General features: G+C 58.2%; 1 protein-coding gene across 2 annotated transcripts in view; it reads left to right on the top strand.

The window, feature by feature from the left end:
* The window catches only part of PLXNA2 (plexin A2), a 205,678-nt gene that overhangs the window by 170,081 nt on the left and 8,022 nt on the right, over positions 1 to 27,575 (top strand). The window contains exons 14-30 of one of the 2 annotated variants that reach the window (XM_051821302.2): positions 3,449 to 3,566; positions 5,427 to 5,563; positions 6,431 to 6,598; positions 6,736 to 6,829; positions 11,195 to 11,434; positions 12,073 to 12,216; positions 12,512 to 12,746; positions 14,103 to 14,245; positions 14,747 to 15,015; positions 16,647 to 16,713; positions 17,546 to 17,692; positions 18,253 to 18,412; positions 18,796 to 18,899; positions 22,455 to 22,554; positions 23,433 to 23,623; positions 24,899 to 25,068; positions 27,284 to 27,496. In XM_051821302.2, the coding sequence (XP_051677262.1) occupies positions 3,449 to 3,566; positions 5,427 to 5,563; positions 6,431 to 6,598; positions 6,736 to 6,829; positions 11,195 to 11,434; positions 12,073 to 12,216; positions 12,512 to 12,746; positions 14,103 to 14,245; positions 14,747 to 15,015; positions 16,647 to 16,713; positions 17,546 to 17,692; positions 18,253 to 18,412; positions 18,796 to 18,899; positions 22,455 to 22,554; positions 23,433 to 23,623; positions 24,899 to 25,068; positions 27,284 to 27,496 (2,700 nt within the window). Of the gene's footprint in view, positions 1 to 3,448; positions 3,567 to 5,426; positions 5,564 to 6,430; positions 6,599 to 6,735; positions 6,830 to 11,194; positions 11,435 to 12,072; positions 12,217 to 12,511; positions 12,747 to 14,102; positions 14,246 to 14,746; positions 15,016 to 16,646; positions 16,714 to 17,545; positions 17,693 to 18,252; positions 18,413 to 18,795; positions 18,900 to 22,454; positions 22,555 to 23,432; positions 23,624 to 24,898; positions 25,069 to 27,283; positions 27,497 to 27,575 lie in introns of those variants that run through there. The other variant, XR_011381262.1, reaches the window with a different exon arrangement.

Below are 27,575 nucleotides of genomic sequence, written 5' to 3'. Positions count from 1 at the left end.
AATCTGGGGGGACAAGAAGTTAGCTCCCAAGTTGCAGCAACCCAGTGAGGCCTTCCCCACAAGCCCCTGCCAACAACCTCACCTTCCATGGCTGCTGTGATCCTACTCCCCCCACCACCACCAGAAAACACCCAGAGCATCCATGAAAACTGTTCTGTAGAGCGTGGGCATTTGGCCTGGCAGAAACGTCACCACTCGGGAAGCCTGTGTCCCCTATCAGAGTGCCTGGATTTGGCTCCTGGCTCCACTCCTGATTCCAGCTTCTACTACTGCAGACCACAGAGGCAGCAGGCGATGGCTCAAGTAGTTGGGGCCATACACGTGGGAGACCTGAACTGAGTTCCTTGCTCCCTGCTGTGGGCATTTGGGAAGTAAACAAGCAGATGGGAGTGTGCTCTCTCTCTCCCTCTCTCCCACTCTCTCTCTCTCTCTCTCTCTCTCTATCAGATAAACACAACATTTGAGAGATCTAATGAGTAGAATGGACCGGTCAAAGGTGTGAGCTTTGGAGTCACACTAACCCAGATTCGAATCAGCCTCTGCCACTCCCCACGGCTCTGGCATCAGCCGACATAGTCACTAGCATCCCTGAGCCTCCCTGTCGCGGTGCATGTGTATAAAATAGATACAAGGACCCGCCCTGTAGCTGAGCGCACGGGTGACGAGGGAGCCGGTTTTGTGGAGGGCGTAGCTCCTGCTGTTATTAAGGTGTGGTCTGTGGTTTGGCGTGACACTCATTACTCAGTTCACCCTTTCCACTCCATCTCCCTGAGCTCAGAGAACAAGGGCCTGCAACACTCACTCACAGCCTCCCCAGGCCTTCTGCAGGTACCCGGTCCCAGGAAGGAGGGAGGAGAGGTAGAGGCGGCAGACTCTGTCCACAATGCAGCCTGATTTCCTTAGGTCTCTCGGCAGTTCCTGCATCTCCCCATCCAGGTATAATTCCACAGCCCACAGCTGACCCCAGCCCCCAGCCTACTCCCAGGGTGAGGAGAGGCCCAGCCACAGTGCTGAGGAAGCGCACGTGCTGGCCAGCCCTGGGTCCTCACGGCAGTGCACGCCCTGGGCCCTGCACCTGCCCTTCCACTCACAGACAACGGCACGTCCATCTCCTACCCAGAGCTCTTCTCTCAGGAGCTTATTTTTTGAGACACAAGCCCTGAGCAAGAGCATGTCCTAGAAAACACAGGGTGCCAAGTGGCCCCAGCCCATTGTATACTCCCAATGGGGACGGCAGAATTGGGTGGGACAAGGCAGGCCCAGGAGCTCCTCCCAAAGGGAAGTGTTTCAGTGCTCCACAACTGTCCTATGTTCTCATAGTTCCTTCTTTTTAAAAAAAATAATCTATTTATTTGAAAGGCAGAATTACGGAGAGGCAGAGAGAGAGAGAGAGAGAGAGAGAGGTCTTCCATCCACTGCAACAGCTGGAGCTTTGCTGATCCAAAGCCAGGAGCCAGGAGCTTCTTCCGGGTTTCCCACACAGGTGCAGGGGCCGGAGGAGCTGAGCCATCCTCTACTGCTTCCCCAGGTCATAGCAGAGAGCTGGATCAGAAATAGAGCAGCTGGGACTCAAACCGGCACCCGTATGGGATGCCGGTACTTCCAGCAGCGGCTTTACCAGCTGCACCACAGCACCAGCCCCTCGTCTTTCCTTTCAACATGACATCAAACCTGCAGTGACTTCTTTCTCTTCTTCTTGAGGACCACTGCAGCTGAGTGATGGGTGTGGAGGACAGGGGAGAAGCAAGGCCTGTGAGAAAGGAGTGAAAGAGACCTGCCTCTCCCCCTGCCCAGTGTGCTCTCAGTCACTGACTCTCTGGAGCCCCTTGAGAGAACAGGACCTGCTCTACAGAGCAGGGACCCACGGGAGCAGGTGCCAAGGCCTGGGAGGCAGGATAGGAGCATTGCAACTCCAAGCAAGTAGCAGCTTGAGAATAACCATGCATACACCTTCAACGAAACTCCCCGGCACTCCACCAAGGAGGCTTAAGGAGAGAGTTACACGTCCAATACTAATTGATCATCACTCTTATGTATTCCGGTTCATAATTAATTTACTATTCCTAGAGAAAGAAAGGGTGCGGACGTCATTCTTCCATTGGGCATTGAGTCCTTCCTGCCTGCATTTCATATACTAAACATAATAAGAGAGCTATTGCATGTTAAGTAAATATTCGCCAGGAGTACAAGTACTTATTTGGGATTAGCTGCTAGGAAGGAGATGGAGATGGGCGGCATACGGTGTGTGTGAGCGCGCGGCGTGTTTGTTTAATGCAAGTTTTATTATGTCGGGATGAAAGCTCCGTTTAGTTCCCTTCCTTCCTGAAGACACTGCTGAGATAAGCATCGCGCGGTTACACACGGATCTTCCTCCCCGCACCAGGGTCATGCTGGGGATTAGCAGAGTGGGATCTGTTTCCCGGGCTCCCCGCCGAGCAAACCTACCAGGAGCACCAGAGTGCCACGCTCTCTTAAATGGGGTGGGGAGGCAGGATTCTTCCTTCCCTCCATTCTGGAGTCCTTGCAGCTGAGCCTGGGGGTCTCTCCCACCTAACCCAGGCCCTGCAATTCCAGGCAAGAAGTACCCATCGAGAACCAGGTTTCTGCCAGCCCTCCCTGCCCTGCGGCTGCCCACCCTCTCTCCACGGCAGCCAGTGTCTAAATGTGCTTGTGTGATTTATCTCGGATACTTGGGGCGGTGGCACCGGGGGTATCGATCCCGCCTGCTTCAGATAGCACGTGGCTCGCCGCCTCCCTCCAGCTCTCCTGTGACTCCCAATCCAGGGCCGTGGCCCCGCCTCGCCCCCCAGCTTAAGTGCACACAGCCCTTGATGAAGCGGGAGTCCAGTGTCAATGGCTGGCCTAATGAACTGATCCCGGCTGCCAAGGAACTCCGTCTCCCACTTCGCTGGAAGCTCCCGTTCTGAGCTCTAGCTCACCGGATCACCCAGCTCCTTTTCGCGACTCGTGGCAGGGAGCAAACCACAATGCAATCAGCTTGGCAAATAGGCCAGCACCTGCTCTGGTTTTTTTCAGGGGATGGGGAGGGAATGTTGCAATGTTGGCTTGTCACAGAGGAAAGGACACCAGCTAACTGTGGCCCCTGACCTCTCTGTTGGACACTCAGCTTATTCTGCACGTGCTGGGTGCTGCCCGTTGTTGGGCACTGCATGGGACATGGACAACCACAGGCTTGGTCACAGAAGTGGGCAGCAGCGTGCGTTCCAGGCACACGGGGCTTCAGACATGACTCAGTCCAGCCCTGGCGCTGCCTAGATAAGACTGGAGCCCAGAGAGGGAAAGCATCTACCCAGCTTCACACAGCTAGCTGGGTGCTTGTGCTGAGTCTTGGTCCAGCACCACGGCAAGACTGTGCTGACTCATTCTCTGTGAGCAAGGCCAGCAGCTCCTGCCAAGCCTCTCACCTGAAGCTGTGCTGTGTTCTCAGGATCGTCTGTGAGATGGGCCACGCCCTCGTGGGAACCACCTCTGGGCCCGTGCGCCTGTGCATTGGCGAGTGTAAGCCGGAGTTCATGACCAAGTCTCATCAACAGTACACCTTTGTGGTGAGTACTGGGGCCGGGCCCAGCGTGGGCACTCATCTGTACCAGCTCCTCCCTGGAGGGCAGCAGACAGCTCTCCCCAGCCAGGCCCCTCCAGGCTTCTTGCAGACCATGTAGGAGACCAGCAAAGGGGATTTCTGGCCTCGCTGCTGTGCAAACCTGTCTTTCTGGGGTGTAATGCGGGGAGATCCTGGAGTTGCAGAAGGCCAGGGTCAAGGTTCTAAATAAGGCAGCGTCGAGCCTTTCTTAGAAAGCAGAGCCCAGACGTGGGGCAGGAGGGGCCTCTCTGTCTTGCCCGCACGATACCGTCCTCTAATTCCAGTCTAATGAGGATACATCGCCCGAGGGGCCTCATTAAGTGGGTCTATATTTATGCACGAGCTTTGTTTTCTGCCAAGGATATTTTAAGTGGGAGTTTAGAAGAGTCGCTGAAGCTGGCGTGTCTGTGCACAGGACCTCGGGAGCGAGGCACAACAGCCAGCCTGCCTGCATGTCGGGGCGGTCACACACACGCATGCCCACGCTCACACCTGAGGTCTTTCCTTCCCACTCACGCCACAAGTGGTAGGACCACGGAAGCCTTCTGGGAGGCTGACACGAAGTTCCTCCTCCATCAATAGCTTGCTTCGCGGGCCCTCGGGTCATTTGAGCCTGCAGTCGTCCTGGATCCATGACTTCCTCCTGGGGCCCTGAGGCCCCTGTTCTGCCTCTTACCTCCATCGCCATGTCACGCATTTCATTAAACAAGCACTAGCACTAGCAAATGGGGTCAAACCAGCCTTGCTAAGAGTTTTGGGAAAAAAATCATTAGATCATGGAATTCTTTTCTCTCTCGAGCATTTTCCTGCTTGTCTGGGGTTCCCCAGCCCCCATCTTCTTGCCCTGGCACCTCCACTTTCTATTTGTATTCTTCTCTCCCGGCTTGGAGAGAACCACAGCCTGTCTGCAGCCAACCTACTCCAGGACACAGGAGAGGCAAATACAGCAGGACCAGATGGACTGAGAACTGTAGGGGTGCGGGGCTTGGGAGAGAACCCTGCCCACCCTCCTCCGTTGGGGGTGAGCACAGGCCAGAAGGATCCAAATCTTGCCTTAGGGCCTGCAGCTAGTGCGAGGCTGATGCAGACTGCAGCTCCCGCCTGCGCGGAGGCCCAGTGAGACACACTCTTCCCTGCACGCCACTGGCCTCCAGGCGGAAGCAATGCCTTTCTGCCCTAGGTCGGCTGCCGGATTTCAGGCTGAGATGTTTCTTTTAAGCTTCAGGCTTCATTTTACAACTTTAATGGGCATGCTGGAGAGCCCCAGCCAGGGCTGCTCCAGCGAGGGCTAGAGAGGCCAAGCCTAACCTTTATGCACGGCTCTGTGTGCCAGGAACCCTGCTGCGCCCTTCACATGCTCGGACAGGGCCGGAGCATAGGCGCCTGGGCCCTGAGTGGAGGGCATTAGGCTGTCCATGGCCCAGCCCAGGCAGGGAGGCTTTATCCAGCCCTATCGATTTTGTGCCAAAACAATCAGTTCAGGCTCTAGGTAGCGAAGCATTTTCAAATTGTTCTCAATTTGTAAACTAATTGATAGATTAGTCAGTGTCACCTCTGCTTTCCCTTCCGTGTTATGAGCAGGAGACTCTCTGGGGAGTTAATTAATTCAGAGACCCAGCCCTGGCCGGGCCCAGAGACTCTTCTTAGACATGGATGTCGGCTCCAGAACAAGCAGAGAGGGTGTCGGGATTGGGAAGGGCAGGCACAGTACCTCCATCCGCAGCCTGGACGACGGTGCCTCCTTCTGCCCTGAGGTCCAGCCTTGGTTCGTCCCTTTGAGCAAGCTCTAAGCTGGGATCTGTGTTTTCTCTGCTTCCTTCCAAAGAACCCTTCTGTGCTGTCACTCACCCCCATCCGAGGGCCAGAGTCGGGAGGCACCATGGTGACCATCACCGGCCACTACCTCGGAGCCGGGAGCAGCGTGGCAGTATACCTGGGCAACCAGACCTGCGAGTTCTATGGGTAAGCTGCACTTGAAGGTGGCCTAGCGGGCTGGACCTCAGGGGCACCTGCCTGTTCGTGCCCAGGCCAGCTCCCTCACCGCTGCATGAATTGGTGCTTCCCTGGCCCAGACCCTCTTCCAGCTGTTGTAATAAGTACAAAGCACTTCTTAGCTCGTTCCCGTGTATCAGAGGGGCTGCAGACCTCTAAACTAACTGGAAGCGTGGGCCATGAGGACACCAGATGAAGAGGGCTCCCAGGCGCTGTCCAATCCCCTTGATGAGGACTTGAGAAATGTGGAGGTTGCCTGACCTCGGCCCTGCAAGCCTGCAGACTCACACCTAGGGCGTGCCCTGTGCTCGAAAAGGTTGAACACCTGTTTGCCAGTCACACCTGTAGGTCCTGCAGATGTAGAGAATCCTGAGATAATTCTGTAAGAACCCACGGGTGAGAACCCAATCTGCCCAGTGTTATCTACAGGTAGATAATGTCCCGCTTGTTCCATGAACTTCACAGGGACAAGGACTGTGCATCCACTGTATGTGTGTAGCAGGTACTCAGTGAATGTTTGTTGACTGTCAGCAGAGGTTCAACACTCAGATTCTGGAAGAATCCAGGAGGAAGGAATTCGCCCACGGTCCATGGAGTCCTGTCCCGGTCTCACAAGCTCTAGCTCATCCTGCACTTTGCCCCCTGCCAATCCGAATCGAGCTGGGTCTCAGGTGGAGAGGGGGTGGGGGTGGGGCACGTACTGCAGCGTGGAGTGTGAAGCAGAGCAGAACCCCCACAGGCGGTCCCTTCAGGCCAAGGGCAGCCCCTTCTCAGGCCGGCTGACACCCCCTGTTGCCTCCGCCTTTCTTCTCAGTGCCCCTGCTGTCTCCCCCACAGGAGGTCCATGAATGAGATTGTGTGTGTCTCACCCCCGTCGTCCAACGGCCTGGGTCCCGTTCCTGTGTCTGTGAGTGTCGACCGGGCCCGCGTGGATAACAATCTGCAGTTCGAGTACATAGATGACCCCCGGGTCCAGCGCATTGAGCCCGAGTGGAGCATTGCCAGGTGAGGCAGATGCACCTGGCCGCCACCTGCTGCAGCTGCAGCCCACGGGCGGCTCCTGAGAAAGTGGCCGGTGGGTGAGGCTCACAACACCAGGTTGGAGGGGCTGTCCACCTAACTCGACCTCTGTTTGCTCCCAGTGGCCACACACCCCTGACCATCACAGGCTTTAACCTCGATGTCATCCAGGAGCCGCGGATCCGGGTCAAGTTTAATGGCAAGGAATCTGTCAACGTGAGTAGCAGTCGGTCCACCCCAGCACTCTGGTGAGCTCTGGGTTAGACACTGGAGCACCTGGGAACTGCAGGGGGACAAGACTGAGCCCAGGATGGTGGCCCTGAATTGCTTGAGCCCGACGATGATTTATTTTTCTAATTATAGCCTCCCTTCTTGTCAGGAGGTGATGTGTGTCAGAGTGCTGAGCCTGTGACAGCACACAAGGGCTCTCGCTTCTGGCAGGTTCGCTTGGAGGTCCGATGGGAAGCAGTGTTAGAGGGGCGGTCATTTGGCACAGGGGTTCAGAAATGACTTAGGAGACCCACATCCCATATCACAGTGCTTGTGTCCAAGTCCCAGCTCCACTCCTGCTTCCAGCAGGTGATGGCTCGAACAGGTGAGTCCCTGCCACCTGCGAGGGGGATCTAGATGGGGTTCCTCGTGTCAGCTGTAGCCTCACCTAGCCCTGGCCGTTGCAGGCATTTGAGGAGTGAAACAGGCTACAGGAGATCTCTACCCATCTCTGTCTCTCTGCCTGTCTTTCGCACAAATTAAATAAATAATACTACAATGAAGATCTAAAATGCCGTCTATTTTTATAAAAAGAAGTAGCAGCATACGAGGAAGATGAGCGCGTTCTGGCTGCAGATTCAGACGTCTCTGCGCTGGAAGCAGGACCGCGCCGTCTGTTAGCTGGGCAGGTGTCGCCAAGTCTTTCAACGCCTCCGCGGAGCTGCGAGTGCTGGGAGTCAGCCTTGCCTCACCCACAGCACTGCAGCCTGTGATTGGCACCTGCCGAGTCTCAGTCACCAGGCGGCTCATTCCACCCCCTCACTGAGACAATCAGGGGCAACCCTTCACTTTCCTGCTCCGTGCAAAGCCATCAGATTTCCTCCGCTATGGGTTTTTGTGCTTTTTGAAGAAGTTCTCTAGATCCTAATAGCAGAACCTCCAGTAATGTTACACATTTTTAAGCTTGTTCTCATGTCTCCATCTCACTCTTTTCAGCCAACATTTTCTGAAACATTATTGTCTTCATAATCACAGTCCAGAAGATGCTATTATGGCCATTCTTTTTTAAGTGAATTACTATTAGTACTGCTGTGACCTTCAAGGTGCTGGCTGGGTTAGGATGGAGATGAGGAAGTGGTGTTGTGTCTCCCCTCTAATCCCTGACATGTTTCCAGGCTTGAGGCTTCCTTAAGAAACCCAGAGGTCACAAAATGCCAGAGTGTATGCGGCTTGCCTTTGGGATCATCGGGTCCTCCGCCCTCCCCGTGTAGCCAGAGGGATCAGTGGCTGGCTCCCATCAGCAAGGTGACTGGTGTCTGGGCCAGGCCCAGTGCCAGACATCTGAACTCTTCATTAGCAGACCAGATGAGATGCCGGCAGAGACCCCGGGGCTCCTATGTCTCCCCTTCAGTACCCACCGTGGGCACAATGCTTTGAGCTACACGAGCACCTGCCTCCTTCTCCCAGAAGCAGCGCTTGGTCCCTGGGTGAGAGCCTGTGCCCCCTCTCCACTTCCCCTGGGAGCTCACAGATTCCAGCAAATGCCCAAGAGGGTGAGCTGCTGGACTGGGAAGAGTGAGCTTACAGCCAGGAAGGATTAAACAACAAACAACAACAACAAGCAAATTAAGGACAAGTTTGGACATCTAGGTTTATTTAATGAGAGCTCAGGTTTGGCAGGGCCTGAGCATGGTTTGTGACATTCACAGACCCAATCTCATAGGAAGGAGGCACAACACCATACCATGGGGATCAGGAGGGGCAGAGGGAGAAGTGTGGTCTCCACAGGGAGCAGGACACAGGCAGGGCCAGCAGGTTTGAGTAATTTGGGTGGGCGCTGGGACATCAGAGCTGTCCCCGGCTATCTGGTCCTGGGTTGATTCAGCCTAGCCTGTGGCTAGGGAGCTAGAGTGTGAAAGGAGGTGGTTTGGGGGTGGGGTGTAGTTTGGCTGGTTTGCTGTAGACTCACAGGGCACTGTGCAGCTCTGGGGGGCAGCCCCTCCCAGTCAGCAAGGCCCCAGTAGCAAGGCATTGGAATAGAGAAAACACAAGACATCTGGAGTGCAGAGGGGAGAGTGCTGGAGAGGGCGTTTGTGACTGCACCCAGGGCTGCAGCCTTTGTCCTCCGGGAGCCACCTGCGCTGGGAAGGCCTCCTCCATACTGGAGTTCAAAGCGGCGCAGGCCCCAGGCACCTCCCCCGTCGTGAGGACTCACTTGTAGCCCCCGGCACAATCTCCCCAGCACCTACCCCAGCCGCAGGCACCGGAACCACAAGGTTTCAGGGGACAAAGTCACAGTTCTGCCTGGTGGAGAGCCAGGGTCCTCGGCTCCCTGCTGACCTCCCTGGAGCAAAGGCAGGTGGGAATGCCACAGCCATCAGCCAGAAGGCTCTTACCCTCTGCCCTGCACCAGCCTTCGGGAGGGATAGAGGGAACGGCTGTGCCCCTAGAGCCCTGCTCACCTGCCAGGCTCCTGCTCAGCCCACCTGGGGCTGCCCCTCCCACTAGGTTTCCAGGCTGCCTCCAAGGATAGCAGAGGGTAGTGGAGGGCCAGAAAGAAGCCAGAAAACCCAAAGGAATGTTTGGCAAAGAAAGTGCGGATGCAGCCTGGGCAGGAAGCAGACAGAGGCCTGTTGTTTGGGAGTGATTTGCTTATTCACAGAGGCGCCCAGTCTAGGGAAAGTGACCGAGCAGGGAGGGTAATGGGGGCGGGGAGAGACGCTCACTGTGGGCCTGGGATTGCACCCCTGCCTCTTACCCACCTGCCTGTAGGCCCCCCTTACTGGCCCTGGGCCTCAGTGTCCCCACTTGCAACGAGAAAGAGGTGTTAGGTTCCTAAGGGGCTACTGCACCACAATGAACAGCAGGCAAGCCCTTCGCTTTAATTTTTTTAAAAAAGCTTTATTTATTTATTTGAAAGGCAGAGTTACAGAGAGGGGCGGGGGTGAGAGGGACAGAGAGAAAGGGATCTTCCATCTGCTGGTTCACTCCTCAAATGGCCACAACAGCCAGGACTGTGCCAGGCCAAAGCCAGGAGCCAGGAGCTTCATCTGGGTCTCCTACGTGGGTGCAGGGGCCCAAGGACTTGTGCTATCGCTCTCTCAGGCCATTAGCAGGCAGCTGGATCGGACATGGAGCAGCCAGGGTACAAAAAGTGCATATATGGGATGCCAGCATCGCAGGCCGCAGCTTTACCCACTACGCCACAATGCCAGTCCCTTGGTTTAGATTCTTAAAACCCTCACCACCACCACCACCGGGCTCTGCAAAGGGAGAATTGAGTTTTGGACTCGAAGCTCTGACGTAATCCCTAGACATAATCTCTCTGCAAGTGTCAGCTGCTTTGCAATTTCACACGCAGTCTGTGTTCTGAGCATGAAGCCCGAGTGGTGTGTGTGTTGGCCAGACACACGCGTGCGGCTCTGCCAGAACAGCGTGTACTCGAGCAGCCCGAGTCCTAGGAGATGCCCTTGGCTCCCGGGGCTGAGGCTGAGCTGTGCCGGGCAGGAGCCAGGAGGCGGGGCCCGCTGGGAGTCTGCGTCTTCCTCCCAAGCCTTAAGTGGACCCTTGAGCCGGCTCTTCAGCCTGGCTGCCGCCTGGGACAGCCCCAGAGCTAAACCTCTGGAGGGGATAATGGTGCCACGCAAGTTAGCGGGGGAGGAGGGGCGGCCTGGCCAGGTTGTAGTTGAGTGACTGCTCAGAGCACCGGGATGTCAGGAACTCACACACACTCACACACACACACACACGCACACACACACACACCCCATCTCAGATGCTCCTGTCCTACTTTTGCCCAAACGCCCCATGCTCCCCCACACCCAGCCTTTCCAGTTCCTTCCGCCTGGGACTTGTTCTGCCCTCCCTGTCTTGGCTTAGGTTACTCCTACTCCTTCTTCAGACTCTACATTATTCATTTTGCCCAAGCAAAAGCTTCCCCGCATCCCCCATCCCCGCAACCCGCACCCCCCGCCCCGCCCCACCGTCACTCTGCTCCAAGCCCCACACACTCGTGGCCACCCTCTTGCACACACATTCCAGCCAGCGGCTTTCACAGCCATGCATGCTCGCTTCTCAGTGCCGTGGCCCAGGCACTCGGCAGGCCCCCTCACCATCGTGTCTGCCCCTGGGTGCAGGCTGTGGCTCTCACCTTACAGCCCCAGCCCTTAGCATAGTGCCTGGCTCACACGGAGGGCCTCACACGGTGCTGGTGGAATGAATGTCAAGGCATCTCCCTTTACACTGTCCTTTCAAATAACACCAAGTCAGTGACCCAGCGACAAAAGTATCAGAGGGTGGCCGCGGGCAGTGGGGGCACAGCCTCGGCTCGCCAGACGCTTGATGCCTGGGTGCTGCTCTGTGCGCTCTTAGGTGTGTAAGGTCGTGAACACAACCACCCTCACCTGCCTGGCGCCCTCTCTGACCACCGACTACCGGCCCGGCCTGGACACTGTGGAGCGGCCGGACGAGTTTGGATTCGTCTTTAACAACGTCCAGTCCCTGCTCATTTACAACGACACCAAGTTCATCTACTACCCCAACCCGACCTTCGAACTGCTCAGCCCTACTGGCGTCCTGGACCAAAAGCCGGGCTCGCCCATCATCCTGAAGGTAGGCGTGTGTGCAGGGTGGGTGCCGGCCAGGGGCAGTGGGGGCTCCTGGTGCCCGCCTCTCTCTGCTCCTCCTTGCTGTGCTTGTGGGCTCGCAAAGCCGCCATCATCCTATAGGTGGCGCTCGTTTGCAGATAGGGACTCATCCAGCCCTGTGTTCTGCATTTGGGATTCTTAGGAAAAGTACTTCTGAGTGTTGCTGTTTGTTCTAGTGGGCTTTGGGATCCAGGGTTCCACTGTGTCAGGTACAACTGTTTCTACCTACTGCTTGCATCTGTGGCCACAGAAACCTGCCCCGTGTGTGCAGCAGCCACAGAGCCCTGGCACAACCCATCCCAGTGTCCTCTCGCCCTGCTGCTGTCCTCACACCCCACATCCCTTGCTTGCCATTTTGTCTCCCCTGCCTCTTTCCCACTCTCCTCGTCACTTTCTTTCTCCCTCCAACCCCGCCACCGTGGTCCCCTCTTTCTCTGTAAACCATGGCTGTGTAGAAGTCCCCTCCGAAGGAAACCTGCCAGGGCGTGCCTGTCGGTGTGTGCCCTGCAGCCCTTCCCCGGCCCCTCGGTCTCTTGGCAAGCAGGCAGTTACCCTTGGGAGACGGGTGCCAATGCTTCCGCTTGAGACTGATGCTCTCTGCAGGGCAAGAACCTGTGCCCTCCTGCCGCGGGCGGGGCCAAGCTCAACTACACGGTGCTGATCGGAGAGACCCCTTGCGCAGTCACGGTGTCCGAGACACAGCTCCTCTGCGAGCCTCCCAACCTCACCGGGCAGCACAAGGTCATGGTGAGTGAGCCCCTCTCCCACCTGTTACCCCACCCCTTTGTCCTCCTCACTGCGCACGCCCAGTCTACCGCAGCCGGGCTCTCCTCACCTCCACATCCTGCATTAAAAATGGGCAGAAGCTGAGCGCCTAGGGGAAGGAGAGCAGACGCCAGGGCGGGAAGCCGCGTCGTCTGCAGACCTGCCCTGCGTGGCTGTGGTCTGTCCCGTCCTTCCTCCCCCCTGTGCGGGGTTGGTGGCACGCCCAGGCTGCGCACCTGTGTGCATCTGCGTGCGTCTGTGTGTGTACAATGCACAGGTTCACGTGGGCGGGATGGTGTTCTCGCCGGGCTCGGTGAGTGTCGTCTCAGACAGCTTGCTGACCCTGCCAGCCATCGTCAGCATCGCGGCCGGCGGCAGCCTCCTCCTCTTCATCGTCATCATTGTGCTCATCGCCTACAAGCGCAAGTCGCGCGAGAACGACCTCACGCTCAAGCGGCTGCAGATGCAGATGGACAACCTGGAGTCCCGCGTGGCCCTGGAGTGCAAGGAAGGTAAGTTGAGGCGCCTGGGCCTTGTTGCCCTCTTCCCCTGCTGAGCCGCTGCCTTCCACTTGGACTTTTGTTTCTCTAGAAACTTCCTTTGCCCCTAGGGCCAGGAGTCCCCTGCAGAATGCCCACCGTGTAAGAACCAAGGACCCCTCTGCTGTGTTAGGTCCCTCTGCCCTGACTCAACCCTGTTAGTAACAGCCCAGGCTGGGCCGGGAACTCCATCTGGGTCTCCCACATGAGTGACAGGGGCTCAAGTCCTTGGGCCATCTCCTGCTGACTTCCTAGGCCCGTTGCCAGGGCGTTGGGTCCAAAGTGGTGCTCTGATGTGAGATGCAGGTGGCGGGTCAGCCTGCTGTGTCGCAATGCCAGCCCCTCAACCCCCAACCTGGCCGAGTCCCTCCGTCTGTCTCAGGGTCTCCCAGGCCCACAGTGTCTCAGGCTGCAGACTCCCCCGATGGGGGCATGGGGCCCCTGCCTCTTGCGTGGTGGTCCCAGCAGCATGTGGGGCTGGCAGCAGGAGAGGCAGGGGAGCTCTGACGTGCCTCCACGCCCACTGCCTCGCCTTTGCTTTCTGTCAGAGCCACTGGCTGAGTGCTAGCTGGCGTCCTTGGCCCTGGCCGTGTGTGGGATGGAAATTGTGTTTTTTCCCATCGCCCACACAACCACAGCCATGAGGTGACGAGGTACCTGGTGTACAGGGATGAGGACTCTCTGGGTAAACATCTCAATCAGGCATCAAAACATTTCTCCTTTTGCTGCAAACATCGGAAGCAGGCCATGTGCTGCATGAGGTGGGAAGCTGGGCTGGGCGCGTGGGCAGAGGCTCCCCCATGGGGCCACAGCTGGCGAGTTTGGGAGGGGCGGGCACGGGAAGCCAGGCCCAGCTCCCAGGGGAGGGAAGCCTGCAGAGCCCTGTGTCACCCAGCCTCGCTCGCCTGCCGGACCCTGGTTGGAGGACCAGGGCACCTGAGGTCTTTGCATCTGATCTCTCCCTTGCTTGGGGAGCGGCAGCCATGGGCCACTCTGGTTCTTGCTCGACTGCTCAGCCACAGCTGCCAGCTGCTTCCAGGACCTGCAGGGCCTTTACTGAATGGCTCGTCATGTTACTGTGCCTTTTTCTCCTATCTATGTAGAAAGTAAAATTAGATAAAACATAGAGGAGAAAAGGATAGAAAAGCCACCCATCTTTCCACCACCTAAAAAACAGCAGCCTAGGATTCTGGCCCCACCCCACCCCCAAAACACCCCTCTAGCCACCCCGTCCACCACCCCGTCTCTGCATCACAGACCCTAAACCTCTCCACTTCCCCAGCTCCTCCCCAGCTGGGCTGCCCTGAACCTCCCTGTCCCTACTTACAGCTTTTGCTGAGCTCCAGACAGACATTAATGAGCTGACCAGCGACCTGGACCGCTCAGGGATCCCCTACCTGGACTACCGCACCTACGCCATGCGCGTCCTATTCCCCGGCATCGAGGACCACCCCGTGCTGCGGGAGCTGGAGGTAAGGACCGCCTCCCCCGCCCTGCCCCCCAGGGGTTCCCGAGAGGGCCCGAGCAACAGCAGGGGTGCTGGCGGGGAGGTGGGCCGGGGCTTGATGCAGCAAAGCCACCGTGGAGGAGGTCGGCTGAGGGGGCACCTGGGCTCTTTGGGGTGATTCCAAGACAAGACTCGTTGTTTGTCATTGTTTAATTAATGACTGAATTAATTAACTAAGATCCTGCCTCATTCTGAAATGGATTTCAGGTGGCTTAGAGAAAGGCATGGGATTCCGCGAGGCTTGTTAGTTTGTGTTACTAAAGACGCTGAATTGGGGCCAGGGAGATTGGGGCGACTACTATACAGGAGTCCGATGGGTCTCTGTGTGTGTCCCTGGCGTCTCCTCCCCACTCCCAGATGGAGTGGGCCTCCTGGAGAGGGTCCCACAGCAGGGGCCGTCTGTGAGAGTCTGGGGTGGGTGGGGAGGCCACCAACGCCGGCTCTGAGGGAGCCCCGCCCACCGCAGGTGCAGGGGAACGGGCAGCAGCACGTGGAGAAGGCCCTGAAGCTCTTCGCGCAGCTCATCAACAACAAGGTCTTCCTGCTCACCTTCATCCGCACGCTGGAGCTCCAGCGCAGCTTCTCCATGCGCGACCGCGGCAACGTGGCCTCGCTCATCATGACCGGCCTGCAGGGCCGCCTGGAGTACGCCACCGACGTGCTCAAGCAGCTGCTCTCCGACCTCATCGACAAGAACCTGGAGAACAAGAACCACCCCAAGCTGCTGCTGCGCAGGTCTGCCCTGGACCGAGCGCGGCAATGGGGGGGCATCCCCCAGGGCCCAGGGCTGGCCACGCCCTCCTGTCTCCCCAGGGTGGGGCCTGACCTCCCCCAGCCCTGGCAGTGTCTGAGCCGGGCAAGTGTGATGGAGGACCACTGGCCTGGGCTTGCCCCTCAGCCGGAACCGCAGCTTGGCCACCTGCTTGCTCTGTGTCTCCGGCCAGTGGTGCAGACTAGCCACGTACAGTAGCCACGTACACAGTAGCCACGTGTAGCTGTCAATTAAAATGAAATACAATGGCAGCCTCAGTTCCCCCATCACACTGACCACACACCTGTGGCTGGCATCCACCACATGGGACTGCACAGAGAACGTTCCCACTCTTCCAGAAGATTCTGCCCCTTAGCACTGTAGAGATGTGGTGCTGCCTACCCAGCTTCTACTGCACACCGTGTTTCCCCACAGGGGAGAGAGCTGGAGCCCTTGGCATCTGCTCCGCCCACCCGCCCCACAGCTCTAGGGTCCTCTGGGCAGCAGGGGTCGGGATGCTGCACCCGGATCTGCTCCTCTGTAGCCTTCTGCAGGCCAGGTCTCTGGCTCCCGCGCCCCAGGTCCCAGGCGGGTGAGGAGGGAGGAGGAGCGGTTTTGTTTTATGAGAGCCAATGGGAGCATTAGAAACTCTCATTAAGAACTGTTGTATTTAAATTAGAGCTAATCTCAGGCACAATGCAGGGAGAGGGTGCTGGGAGGGGCCGGGCAAGAAAGCTGCAATTTTCTGCCATTGTCACTCTCTCCCAGGCCCAGGCCTCTGAGGGGCCCTGGCAAATGCCTGGGATTGACTGCACAAGGAGGGTGTAATTTGCACCACGTGCAGGGAGTTAAAATGCCCCCTGGGAGTCCCACACACACCCCCGCGGAGGGAAGGCAGCGGGGCGCCCTTCTTTCTTCTCCAGCCTGGGTTGGGGGAGGTGGCTCTCGACCAAAAGTCCCCAGGCCAACAATGACAGCAACTAATATTCACATCATGCTGGGCATGGGTAGGGGGCAGGCACCAGGCACCGTTCTCAGCACTTTTCCTATATTAACCCATTGAACCTGAGGACGACCATGTGGGGTAGGCAGTGTTACTACTGTCCCCATTTAGGGATGGAGACACTGAGCCCAGAGAGGTTACGTGAGTTGCCCAAGGTCATCAGCCAGTACCTGGTAGAGACAAGATTTGAACTCAAGGCAGCCTGATTCTGAATTCATGGAGGGGCAGCTCCCAGGAGCCTTCCAGATATGCAAGCCAGAGTGCTAGGGCAGGTGGAGAGTCCCGGAGGGACAGGAAAACAGCAATTCATTACCCTGAGACAGAGAGGGTGGGGAGACTGCCACGTGGGATGGGTATCTGGGCCGGGCTCAGGCACAGCCAAAGTTGGCAGGGCAGCAGGAACAAGGGGCCAACCGCTCCATCTGCGTGGAAACTGAGGCCCAGAGGGAGCCACCCAGCCAAGGTCATGCTTCTAGTTGCTGGTGGAGTCAGCCCAGGACCCTGGGTTCTTTCACTGGCTGTGGGTCCCCTGGGCCACAGCCCACACAAGCCCAGGCCCACCCGCGAGACCCCTCCATAACGCCCAGTGCCTCCTCCTCCTCCCTCTCCCAGGACGGAGTCTGTGGCTGAGAAGATGCTGACCAACTGGTTTGCCTTCCTCCTGCACAAGTTCCTAAAGGTGAGAAGGGGGAGACAGGCCGGGCTTCAGAGCAAGAGGCAGGGGCTGCTGCTCTGAGACCTGTCCATCAGGCTGTGGGACCCGCCCTCTCTGAGACCTGTCCATCAGGCTGTGGGACCCGCCCTCTCTGAGACCTGTCCATCAGGCTGTGGGACCCGCCCTCTCTGAGACCTGTCCATCAGGCTGTGGGGACCCGCCCTCTCTGAGACCCTGTCCATCAGGCTGTGGGACCCGCCCTCTCTGAGACCTGTCCATCAGGCTGTGGGGACCCCGCCCTCTCTGAGACCCTGTCCATCAGGCTGTGGGGACCCCGCCCTCTCTGAGACCCTGTCCATCAGGCTGTGGGGACCCCGCCCTCTCTGAGACCTGTCCATCAGGCTGTGGGGACCCGCCCTCTCTGAGACCTGTCCATCAGGGCTGTGGGGACCCGCCCTCTCTGAGACCTGTCCATCAGGGCTGTGGGGACCCCGCCCTCTCTGAGACCCTGTCCATCAGGGCTGTACCCTGTCCATTGGGGCTGTAGGGACCCCGCCCTCTCTGAGACCCTGTCCATCAGGGCTGTGGGGACCCCACCCTCTCTGAGACCCTGTCCATCAGGGCTGTGGGGACCCCGCCCTCTCGGAGACCCTGTCCATCAGGACTGTGGGGACCCCGCCCTCTGAGACCTGTCCATCAGGCTGTTGGGACCCCGCCCTCTCTGAGACCCTGTCCATCGGGGCTGTGTGGGGACCGCATCCCACTCTCCTGCCTACCTGGACTCCAAGGGGCAGAGGCCGTAAGGGCAGGGCAGCCCCGGGAGGCCGTGCCTTCAGCGCCCCATCCATGCCCGCAGGAGTGTGCCGGGGAGCCGCTCTTCATGCTGTACTGCGCCATCAAGCAGCAGATGGAGAAGGGGCCCATCGACGCCATCACGGGCGAGGCGCGCTACTCCCTGAGCGAGGACAAGCTCATCCGGCAGCAGATCGACTACAAGACCCTGGTGAGGGGGCTGGAGCTCAGGGCGCTCACCCTCCTGACCACAGAGGCTGCCCAAGGGACCGATGCGAGGGCAGACCAAACCCAAAGGCCATGCTGGGTGGGCTCTGTGCCTCAGTTTACCTAGATACTGTTGGGGGAGAAGAGTGGTCACCCCCCGTTAGGGACAGGGTGACCAGCATTAAGGGAAATGTGGGACTGCACTGACTCATGGCTGAAGCTCCGGGGAGGAGGGAGGCAGCCCTGATATATCTGGAACCATCTTGAACCCCAGTGGGTGCCTCAGCCTGGGGCTACAGTCTCCTGGATGCCATCCAGGGACTAGAAAGGAGAGGCCTGGTTCTCTGAGAAAGAAGAGGTGGGCACGATGACTCGGGCTGCTGTCTGACAGATGGCAGGAAGGAGAGAGACACTGAGGCCCAGAAAGACCAGAGGGGTGCCCCTGTCTCCCCTAAGGAGGGCGGACCCAGGGCAACAGCAGAATCGGAGGCTTGACCCCTCTGCCCCGCCCCCCCAAGCGCCCCATGCTCTGTGGCCCCGCTCACCCTCTGCACCCGCTGGCAGATCCTGAACTGCGTGAACCCTGACAACGAGAACAGCCCGGAGATCCCCGTGAAGGTGCTGAACTGCGACACCATCACGCAGGTCAAGGAGAAGATCCTGGACGCCGTGTATAAGAACGTGCCCTACTCTCAGCGGCCCAGGGCTGTGGACATGGACTTGGGTAGGAAGCCTGGCCTTGGCGGCTGAGGGCAAGGGTGGACAGGGCTTCCTGGAGAACACTCAGGCCGTGGGAGGTGGCCCTGCACACAGCCCCTCCTGGGAGCCTGCCTAGGTCCTGGCCAGGTGAGGGCACATGAAATCCTCCTCCCTCCCTCTGGGCACTGCCTGCTCAGGTGTGGCTGTCCCTGGGGAGGCCCCTCGCCCTCCTTCTCTGCCCTCTCCACCCACTGCCTTGACCCCAGGGGGCCTTCATGTCTCCAAGTTTATCAGTGCAGCCACTCAGGGGAGCCAGGTTGCAGGTCCCTAGAGAGGCAGGGCTGGGAGGCCCTGGGTCACAGCCCCTACCCATCTCACGGTGCTGCCTGCACCTCCCCCTCCCCCCAGAGTGGCGCCAAGGCCGGATCGCAAGGGTGGTGCTGCAAGATGAGGACATCACCACCAAGATCGAGGGCGACTGGAAGCGGCTCAACACGCTGATGCACTACCAGGTGAGGGTCTGGCTGCCCTTGAGGGCAGGGGCTTCATGCTAGGGACCCTGGACTTCCCAGAGTGTTCCCTTGCCTCCAAGCCTTGCTTTAAGAAGCCCAGGAGTCGTTTTCTTCTCTTTCCTGCCCGTCCTTGATCCTAGAGCAGTGACCCATCAGAATCCCTGGGGGCCCTTGGACAATTGTTGTATCCCAACTCCACCCCCCCCCCAAAGAGATACAGGTGCTGTGGGCTAAGACCTAGGCATTCCCACCTGGTGTGAACATGTCTACCTCTGCAGGAAAAGCTACTGTGGGGTGCCTGGCACGGTCCCCGTGGGGCGTTGCACTAATGCAGCCTACCCAGCTGACCTGCAGCACAGCAGGGAACGGGCTAGCCATGTCTCAGGTCTAAGCTTCTCCCACTGACTACCGGGTATCCTTGGGAAAAACACACGGGCTGTAGGCTGTCTTTCTTCTCACCTGCAAAATGGGGCTCGTGGTGCTCGCTGCTCCCTGCAGGTGTGTGGAAGAGATTAACTGCAGTAGGCAAAGGGATTAGCACCTGGGCAGACACTGAACGAGCAGGCAAAATACTCCCAGGCAAGGAACATGAGATCCGGGAGGCAACCATTGCCACCTCTGCCTCCCTCCCGTGGACACCGCTCCCAGCTGGGGGTCTCTGGAAGATTAAGCACAGGTAGACAGGTTGAGATTCAGGAAAAATACTAAAATAGAAACTGGAAATGAGAGACACCGAGGGAAATTAAACCAACCAGAGGAAGCGCCTCAGGCTGCGAGGCCCATGGGATGGTCTGATTAGTAATCTCCTCCTCCGTCCCTGCCTCACGCAGGGAGGCGAGCGGAGGGGCTGGCAGGTGTACAGAGGGCCCAGCAGGCTGCACTCACAAGCACGCTGCCGACAACCAGACCAGGCCACTGGTGCTCAAGGGAAGCTAGAGGCGCCGGGGACTCTCCACCATGCTCCTCTCCAAGCCCCGTCCCCCTCACTGGCCCGCCTCTCTCCCGGCTGATACCCTGCCTGGCCCGCTGGCCCGGATGGAGTGGGGTGTTGTAATGGGAGCAGAAAAGGCTTTGGGAGCTGTATTTGAACCCGTGCTTCCCATCACTGGGGTGACTTAAATCTGTGGACCTCAGACCCCTCATCAGGAAAATGGAGACAGCCTAGCTCGCCTGACTCCGTGAGGGCGGCTGGAAGGGTTAGGAAGGACCGAGGTGTCCAGGATGTGTGTCTGCACGCAAGGGGTTACAATAATCACTTCCTGTTAATGCCATACACACAGCCCATCCCCCTTCACCTGGTGCGTAATTCATCCAGCAGAACCATTGTAATGAACCACTTAGAGCTGAATGAGCAAGTGCAAAAGAGAACAGCCCGGGCCGCCCAGATCCCGCACAGCTCCTGCTGCCTCCAGCGCCCCAGCGCGGGTCCCTGGGCTGTCCATCCAGGGCCTCCCAATCAGAGAGCGGCGTACTCTCTCCTACGCTGCTCATCATATTCATACAAAGCGCTTTCAACTCCCTGATGTCATTCATCATTCATGTATTCATTCATTCCTCAAATATTTACTGAGCTGTGCCGAACGCCAGGCACTTCCCACAACGCCAGCCCTGAGTGACAGGGGACAGTACACGGCATTCCTCCCGTGGGGAGACAGTGAGGAGCTGGGAGACGCTCACAGCCCCAGCTCCATCACCAGCCTCATGGAGGGCCCACCTCGGCCTGCGTTGTCCTAACTCCTTTAATCCTCACAACAGACCCAGAGCCAGTTACTGTCTCCACGGACAGATGAGACCACTGAGGCACGGAGCTGGGAAGTGGCCGCGCCAAGGCCAGACCCGGCCAGGCATCTGAAGCTCAGACTTGCTTAGTGACATGACCTGGAGCTGAGTAGAACGGCGGCCATTTGAGCCACTTTGCCACTCTCCCTTTGGAGGACGAGAAACCAGACATGGTAGCAGACCCAGTTGTCCCTGGCAGTGGAAGCCTCTGGCCCTGCCAGGATCATTTCTGGGCTGCTCAGTATAAGGAGAATTCCTGAAAGTCAGGCATGGAGAGTTTCCCCCTCCCTCCCAAACCTGGTGCTGATGGTGCCAACTGCTGACCAGAGCGAGGGCTGCCCGGCCTGGGAAGGACCGCAGCCCACGGCACTTGCAGCACAGGACCCTAGAGCCCTAGGTCGTCAGGTCGGAGTGCTGCCCTCTCGTTCCCCTCCCCAGAGTCAAAGGTTCTTGGAGCCCCTACAGGAGAAAATCCGCATAATCTTAATTAACAAAGCGATCTTCAAAAACTTCCCTGGCTCCTGCAGATTTATGGGGAGGGTAAAATTAAACACCACCACTAAAACCAGCTATCAGGGAATCTCGTTAGCACTAATGTTCATTTATAGTTTGACTTCCCAACATTTAATTCTTTTTTGGTGGGAGAGAGGGACTGACAATTTAAGACCCAGAAAGATGGTTTTATGACTGGTGCAGCTATAAATCAAACTTATAAAGTTCATAAAAATTGTTAAAATAAAAAATGGTTTAATAGGAATGGTTTATGGCCCATAACATTATTATAGCTGTTTTATTCCCTCTGCGTTAGGGATTTAATTGGATCGCCACAATTCTGGGGATTCTCCATTTTTATTGGATGGGGGGCGATCTTAAATCAAAATGGCCCCAAATGTCTTCAATATGGCTCCTCATTTGTCAGCCCTCTCGCTGCAGGCTGGGGGCTAAGGCTGGACACCTGTGCGCCAGGTGGTCGAGACACCTTCCGTCTTCCTCTTTGAGTCCTCAAGGGCAGCTGCCCATTTGGGGGAGCTCTTCAAGGTGGCCCAGGCCTGCTAGGACCCAGGCAAGGAAGAAAGCAGAGCAAAGGGGAAATAGCTTCCAACCGTGTGACTTGACATAAAATCCCCCATTAGGATCCGTAATGAGAAGAGCGTGTTCTCTGGGCTCCGAGAGATGTGGCTACAAATGGGCTCCAGCATGTGCTCAGAAGATGTGGCTCAGCCTCCCTCCACTTCTGTTTCTGCATCTGTAAAATGGGAATAATTAGCCACAGCTCCGAAGGCGTCTGAGGCCACATCCAGCCCAGCTCTGCCCAGTGGGAGTCAGTCACGCAAGTCACGTGTATAGCTTTAAATTTGTCACTAGCCATATTTAAAAAAAAAAAACATAAGCAGGTGAGAGTCGTGTGAACACTTTATTTTATTTAACCCACTTGGTCTAAAACAATTGGCATTTCAATATGCCCTCAGTATAAAGATTATTAATGAGAGAGCTGATACTTTTATTCCTATTAAGTCATTGAAATCCGGGTGTATTGTACAGTTACAGCACATCTCAGTTTAACTGTGCTGCAGGTGCTGAGTGGCCACTAGTGACAAGGACTAGCAGACTCACAGTGTAGCTCTAGCCCCACTTTTATAAAAGCGGTGATGCTTGTTTCTAGTTCTCTTAAATTCCTTGCTGTTTTGCGTTCCATGACCCTCTGGGCATCCTGGACTATTCCGCTTGCCAGGACACCCACATTCATTCCTGATCTTCCTTCCGCACCCTCCTCAGGTGTCCGACAGGTCGGTGGTGGCTCTGGTCCCCAAGCAGACCTCTTCCTACAACATCCCTGCCTCTGCCAGCATCTCCCGGACGTCCATCAGTAGATACGGTGAGGACCGCAGGGCCTGCTCGCCACCCTGCCAGCAGCCGCACGCCCTTGCCGCGGCCTGCCCCAGTCAGAGGCACATGCCCGTTTCTTCCATCGCCCAGCCGTGTCCAGAGGCGCATGTCTCCTCGGAGCTGGGGAGCAGGGGGCACCATCTGTCCTTCCCTTGAGATCCCAGGCCTGGTGAGGGAGTTGGAGGGGCCCGGACCAGGGAGACGCCTGGATGAGGGGCTCCCATCTGCCGTTTGTGCCTGTTGTCCTGGCTGAATTATGAACAGTGCCTCCTTTTCCTCCAAACTGGGTCCCAGCTTGGACAGCGCAGTCAGCCGTCTTCACCCTGGAGCACCCACTGGGCAGTGCGGTCACCACGCCTCCCTCTCTTGCTCTGTTTTGTCTGGGCCGCCCAGCTCAAGGGCACCGCACCACTGAACAGGGCAGCTCCAAGAAGCACCTAGGGAAGGGCTGCATCCCAGGCCCCAAGCATAAACCCAAGGGGGGCGTTCTAGTTCACAGCTCCTCAGAGGCCAGATTTTTCTGTTAAAGCACTTGCAACAGTGTCCAGGTGATGCATCACCTGTTGGCCATTCACTGCTGGAAGCAGTAGACAGGGGGTGTCCCCCACATTCCCTAGAGTCCAGCTCAGAATTGCTAAATCCTGTTCCTGAAAAAGGACTTTGGCTCCTGTATTCAATGCTGACCATGGACCCCTAAAGTAATCCACCAACTATGAGGTTCCAAGGACCCTTCCAGTGGAATCGAGTTGGTTCTGAGTGGATGCAGCAGGCGGGGGGTGGGGGGTGGGGGGGGCTTTCTGGAAGGATCTACCAGCAGGGATGATGGACTCTGTCACTCACAGCCCTGCACCGCCCCCTTCTGCTCAGACTCCTCCTTCAGGTACACAGGCAGTCCCGACAGCCTGCGGTCCCGCGCCCCGATGATCACCCCCGACCTGGAGAGCGGGGTCAAGGTGTGGCACCTGGTGAAGAACCACGACCATGGGGACCAGAAGGAGGGGGACCGGGGCAGCAAGATGGTGTCGGAGATCTACCTGACGCGGCTGCTGGCCACCAAGGTAATTCCTGCTCCGCCCAGGCCCCCCGGGGCTTGCTCCCAGGGGTGCATCCTGCCCTGGGCACAGCGTCATGGAGTCTGCTCTCCACCGACACCCATTGAGATGAGCTAGCGAGCTCTCCGGGGCCTCCGGAGGGTCAGGCCATGTGGTTCTCTGTGGCAAAAACAGCGGCCACACCACTGCTTTCTGCCCGCCCCTCGGGACTCCCACGGCAGTCAGAGGAGTGGCTCTCTGACTTTTTACCCTGGTAAGGTATTGGTTTTGTTTTTTGTATTTTTTTTTTTTTTTTTTTTTTTTTTTGCTAGTGACAGCTGCATGGATAAGCCAGCCTCTACCATCAGTGCCTTTTCTACCCCGTTCATGGGAGGGAAAGCACAAAAGCCAATCCTGCGGGCTCCCCTGCCCCCACCCATCCCATCGAAGCCAACCATTGCTGGGTGTAGGGCAGCGTCTTCCAACCTCTCCCGCAGCCGACATGGCGGGGCTGTGAGCACAGCGGCCATGCGGCCTGTACTTACCAGGCCGTGCGCAGTGTCAAGTCATGCCCCCATCAGTGACCCCGTAACAGTGCCGCTGAAATGCCAACACAATGGCCCCCAATTCATGACCTTGTTCCCAGAGCAGCCCACGAACAACCTCTGAGACCCGCTCTCCACTTTACCCCTGCCTAATGTACCCAGCAATTAGAGACCAACAAAGAGACAGCAGGGGCCGGGGGGCTGGAGGTTTGGCCAGCCCTCAGCAATGGGCCTGGAGACCACGGTGGGACCTGGGCCCAGTCTTTGCCCTGTCCCAGAAACCCTCCAAGGCCCTCTGGATCGGGGCCACGCCTGGTGCCCTGAAGCTGGGCCCTCTTCCCGCAGGCCACGCTGCGGATACCACTGGCCCCAGGCCACTCTGTCTTAAGTCCCTTCACACCACCCCAGGAGGCACCAGTCCTCCAGCTTGGTCCCCAGACACCCTCTCCTGATCCAGCTGCCCACCCATGCCCTCTTCCCAGCTGAGCCTGGACTCCGGGCACTTCCTGTTTTCTCTGGGGTGGACACAGTCATGAGTGTGTGTGAGGCCAGAGAGGCTCTTCCCAGGGATTCCAGGCCCACTCGGTCTCCTGCCTCCCTGACACCCTGACCACTCCCCTGCCCCACCCTTGCCCCACCCCTGCAAGGCCACACACTGCAGGCCAGTTTCCAAGGTAGGATAGGTGCGAGGCAGCCTCTGGTGTGCAGACTGCTGCCTGCTGGCCCCTGCTCACGCCCCTCCCCCACCTCTCCCCAGGGCACCCTGCAGAAGTTCGTGGACGACTTGTTCGAGACCTTGTTCAGTACTGTGCACCGGGGCAGCGCCCTCCCCTTGGCCATCAAGTACATGTTTGACTTCCTGGATGAGCAGGCCGACCGGCATAGCATCCACGACACAGACGTGCGGCACACCTGGAAGAGCAACTGGTAACCCCCAGGGGAGCGCCGTGGGAGGCACAGCCCTCCCCACCCCCGAGAGGCCAAGAGCTATGGGGTGATGGGGGGCGCAGCAGGGCCCCTGGGAGGTCCAGGGCAGCCAGTTGTCTGCCAGGGCTGGGGGGTGCGAGGCTCCCAGAACATGGAGCATACACATGTCCTGGAGAGTCCCCAGGCCACCTGCGTCAAGTCCCGAGCCCGTGTGGCTTGAATCCCATCCTTCCCACTTGTACAGGAGCCCACTGACCTCACGGGTTTCACCGCACACTTGGTCTCTGACGGCCTCACTAGGAACCTGGCATTGCAGCTTTGAGGAGGCAGCAGGCAGAACGCCCCGTAGACAGGGCTCTTCCCAGAGGTCACCTCCTCATGTCCGCCAGCAGCGGGGAAACCACCATCTCCCAGGAGCCCCACACACCCACCCCAGCCTCTCCCCCGCCCCCAGACTTTGAACCTGGACCACAGACCAAGCAGAGAGCTGACTGTCAGGTCAGACAGGGCCGAGCCAAGAGCCACAGTCAAAGGCTTCCTTGGGCAAGGAGCACAGAGGCGGGGTGGGGGGACGTCCAGGCATTCGGGTCGGGCAGGCAGCCCATGCAGCTGTCAGCAGTCAGCAGCCTCCTCCGAAAACAGAGCCGACACAGATGGGCCAAGGCTGTTATTTGGGAATCAGAAGTCTTAGCAACCAACAAAACACCCCGGGAGCAGCCAGCCCCAGGCCCTGCCCCAGCCCCAGCCGCAGCCCCGACTGTTTCTTCCTTCTCCAGGGCGTCGTGGTGCCTGAGCCCTCCCGGGTCTCCGGCTTTGATCCCAGTGCAGTGAAATAGAGAGGCCCTGGTGGCAGTGGGCTGGGGAGCCCACAGTGCACTTGGCTGGGGCATGCTTTGCAGCCACATTCCCGGATGCAGAGCTATGCCTGTCTCCTTTGCTTTGGAGGGAGCCCAGCCAGCCCAGCTCTGGAAGCAGGCGACCTGGGGGAAATCCAAAGTCCTGGGTGACCTCGTCTCTGTGTGCCCTCTGTTGTACTGTCCAGGGATGCACCGCCCTGGGGCTGTGGCGGGGAGAGAGAGCCCCCGCTCAGACCTCAGACGGCAAATGTCCCAGGCAAGATGAACAGGAGGTCCCCGAAGCTTCCAGGGGAAGGGAGGGCCAGAGCACTGGGGGCAGCTCCTCCCAGGCTCCAGGGGAGCCAGTGACCCTCTTGCACTTTGGGGCACAAGCACAAAGTGTGATGCCAAGCTTGGGGTGAGTCAGGCTGACTTTTCCCAAGGCCTGGCACTAACGAGATATTTGGGGAGGTTCAGGATCCAGGAGAGTCAAGAGCAGAGGAAGACGGGGAGGAGAGGGGTGAGCTGGGAACAGCATCTCAGGCTGGAAGGACAAGCCAGAAACAGGGCTCACACCACAGAGGACTCAAAAGAGAGAAAGCAGCTGGAGCAGGCCAGGTGTTGGGAAAGGACGCGAGAACAGCAGCTGTCTGGGTTCTGCAGGGAGTCACGGGAGCAGAGCAGATCCATTCTCCTCTGCTTCGGGATGCCCAGGGTTGCAGAAGGAAGTCTCCTAAGGCCGATGGCTTCCTCTGGGGGTGGGGAAACTCTGAGCAGGCAGTGAATCAGTCCCAGGATGCCAACAATGGCCTCCCCCTCTCCCGCTGCCCGGGCCCAGCTACAGGAACACCCTGGGGAGAGTCATGAAAGAGCATCCCCCCGGGGAGCCTGGGCCAGCCCTGGGAAGTGGCTCGGGCGGCCGGGCTGGGCGGAGAGGGCAGGTGGTGCCCTTTGTGCCCACGCGGAGGCAGTGCCCGGGGCTGCTGGGCTGCGTCCCTGGGGACAATGGCCACGGGCACTGAGAAGGGACTTGGGGCCTGGTGGCTTTGTCTCATGCTCTGAGGAAACTTCCGTCCCCCGTTCCTAAGCTGCCCTGGACGCACAGGGCCTTTGGAAAAGGCTTCAGGGAGGGAAGAGAATCCAGCCACGCCCACCCCTGGATTTTTAGCGAACAGTCAGTGCCCATAAGGGCCCAGCAGTGGCTCTGCTTTTTCCCCCGCGTCAGGAACAGCTTACACTAGACACGTTTCTGCAACACTTGATCCACTTGCCTTTTGGGGAGACAGTTTGACACTCGGGGTGACAGGAGGGGTGCTCGTGGGCAGCATAAGGGGCAGGGCCAAGCTGCCTTCCTGAGTGTGGCCTGCCTGGTCCTGCAGCCTGCCCCTGCGCTTCTGGGTGAACGTGATCAAGAACCCGCAGTTCGTGTTCGACATCCACAAGGGCAGCATCACGGACGCCTGCCTGTCGGTGGTGGCCCAGACCTTCATGGACTCCTGCTCCACATCCGAGCACCGGCTGGGCAAGGACTCGCCCTCCAACAAGCTACTCTATGCCAAGGACATCCCCAGCTACAAGAGCTGGGTCGAGAGGTCAGCAGCACCCCAGGGCACAGGCCCTGTGTCCCTGCCCCACTCCCCGTCCTGTGGGCATCACCGACCGAGGACTCGC

This window comes from Oryctolagus cuniculus, chromosome 13 (assembly GCF_964237555.1).
Source record: "Oryctolagus cuniculus chromosome 13, mOryCun1.1, whole genome shotgun sequence".
Classification (NCBI taxonomy): domain Eukaryota; kingdom Metazoa; phylum Chordata; class Mammalia; order Lagomorpha; family Leporidae; genus Oryctolagus; species Oryctolagus cuniculus.
This window is presented reverse-complemented; position numbering and strand designations above follow the sequence as displayed.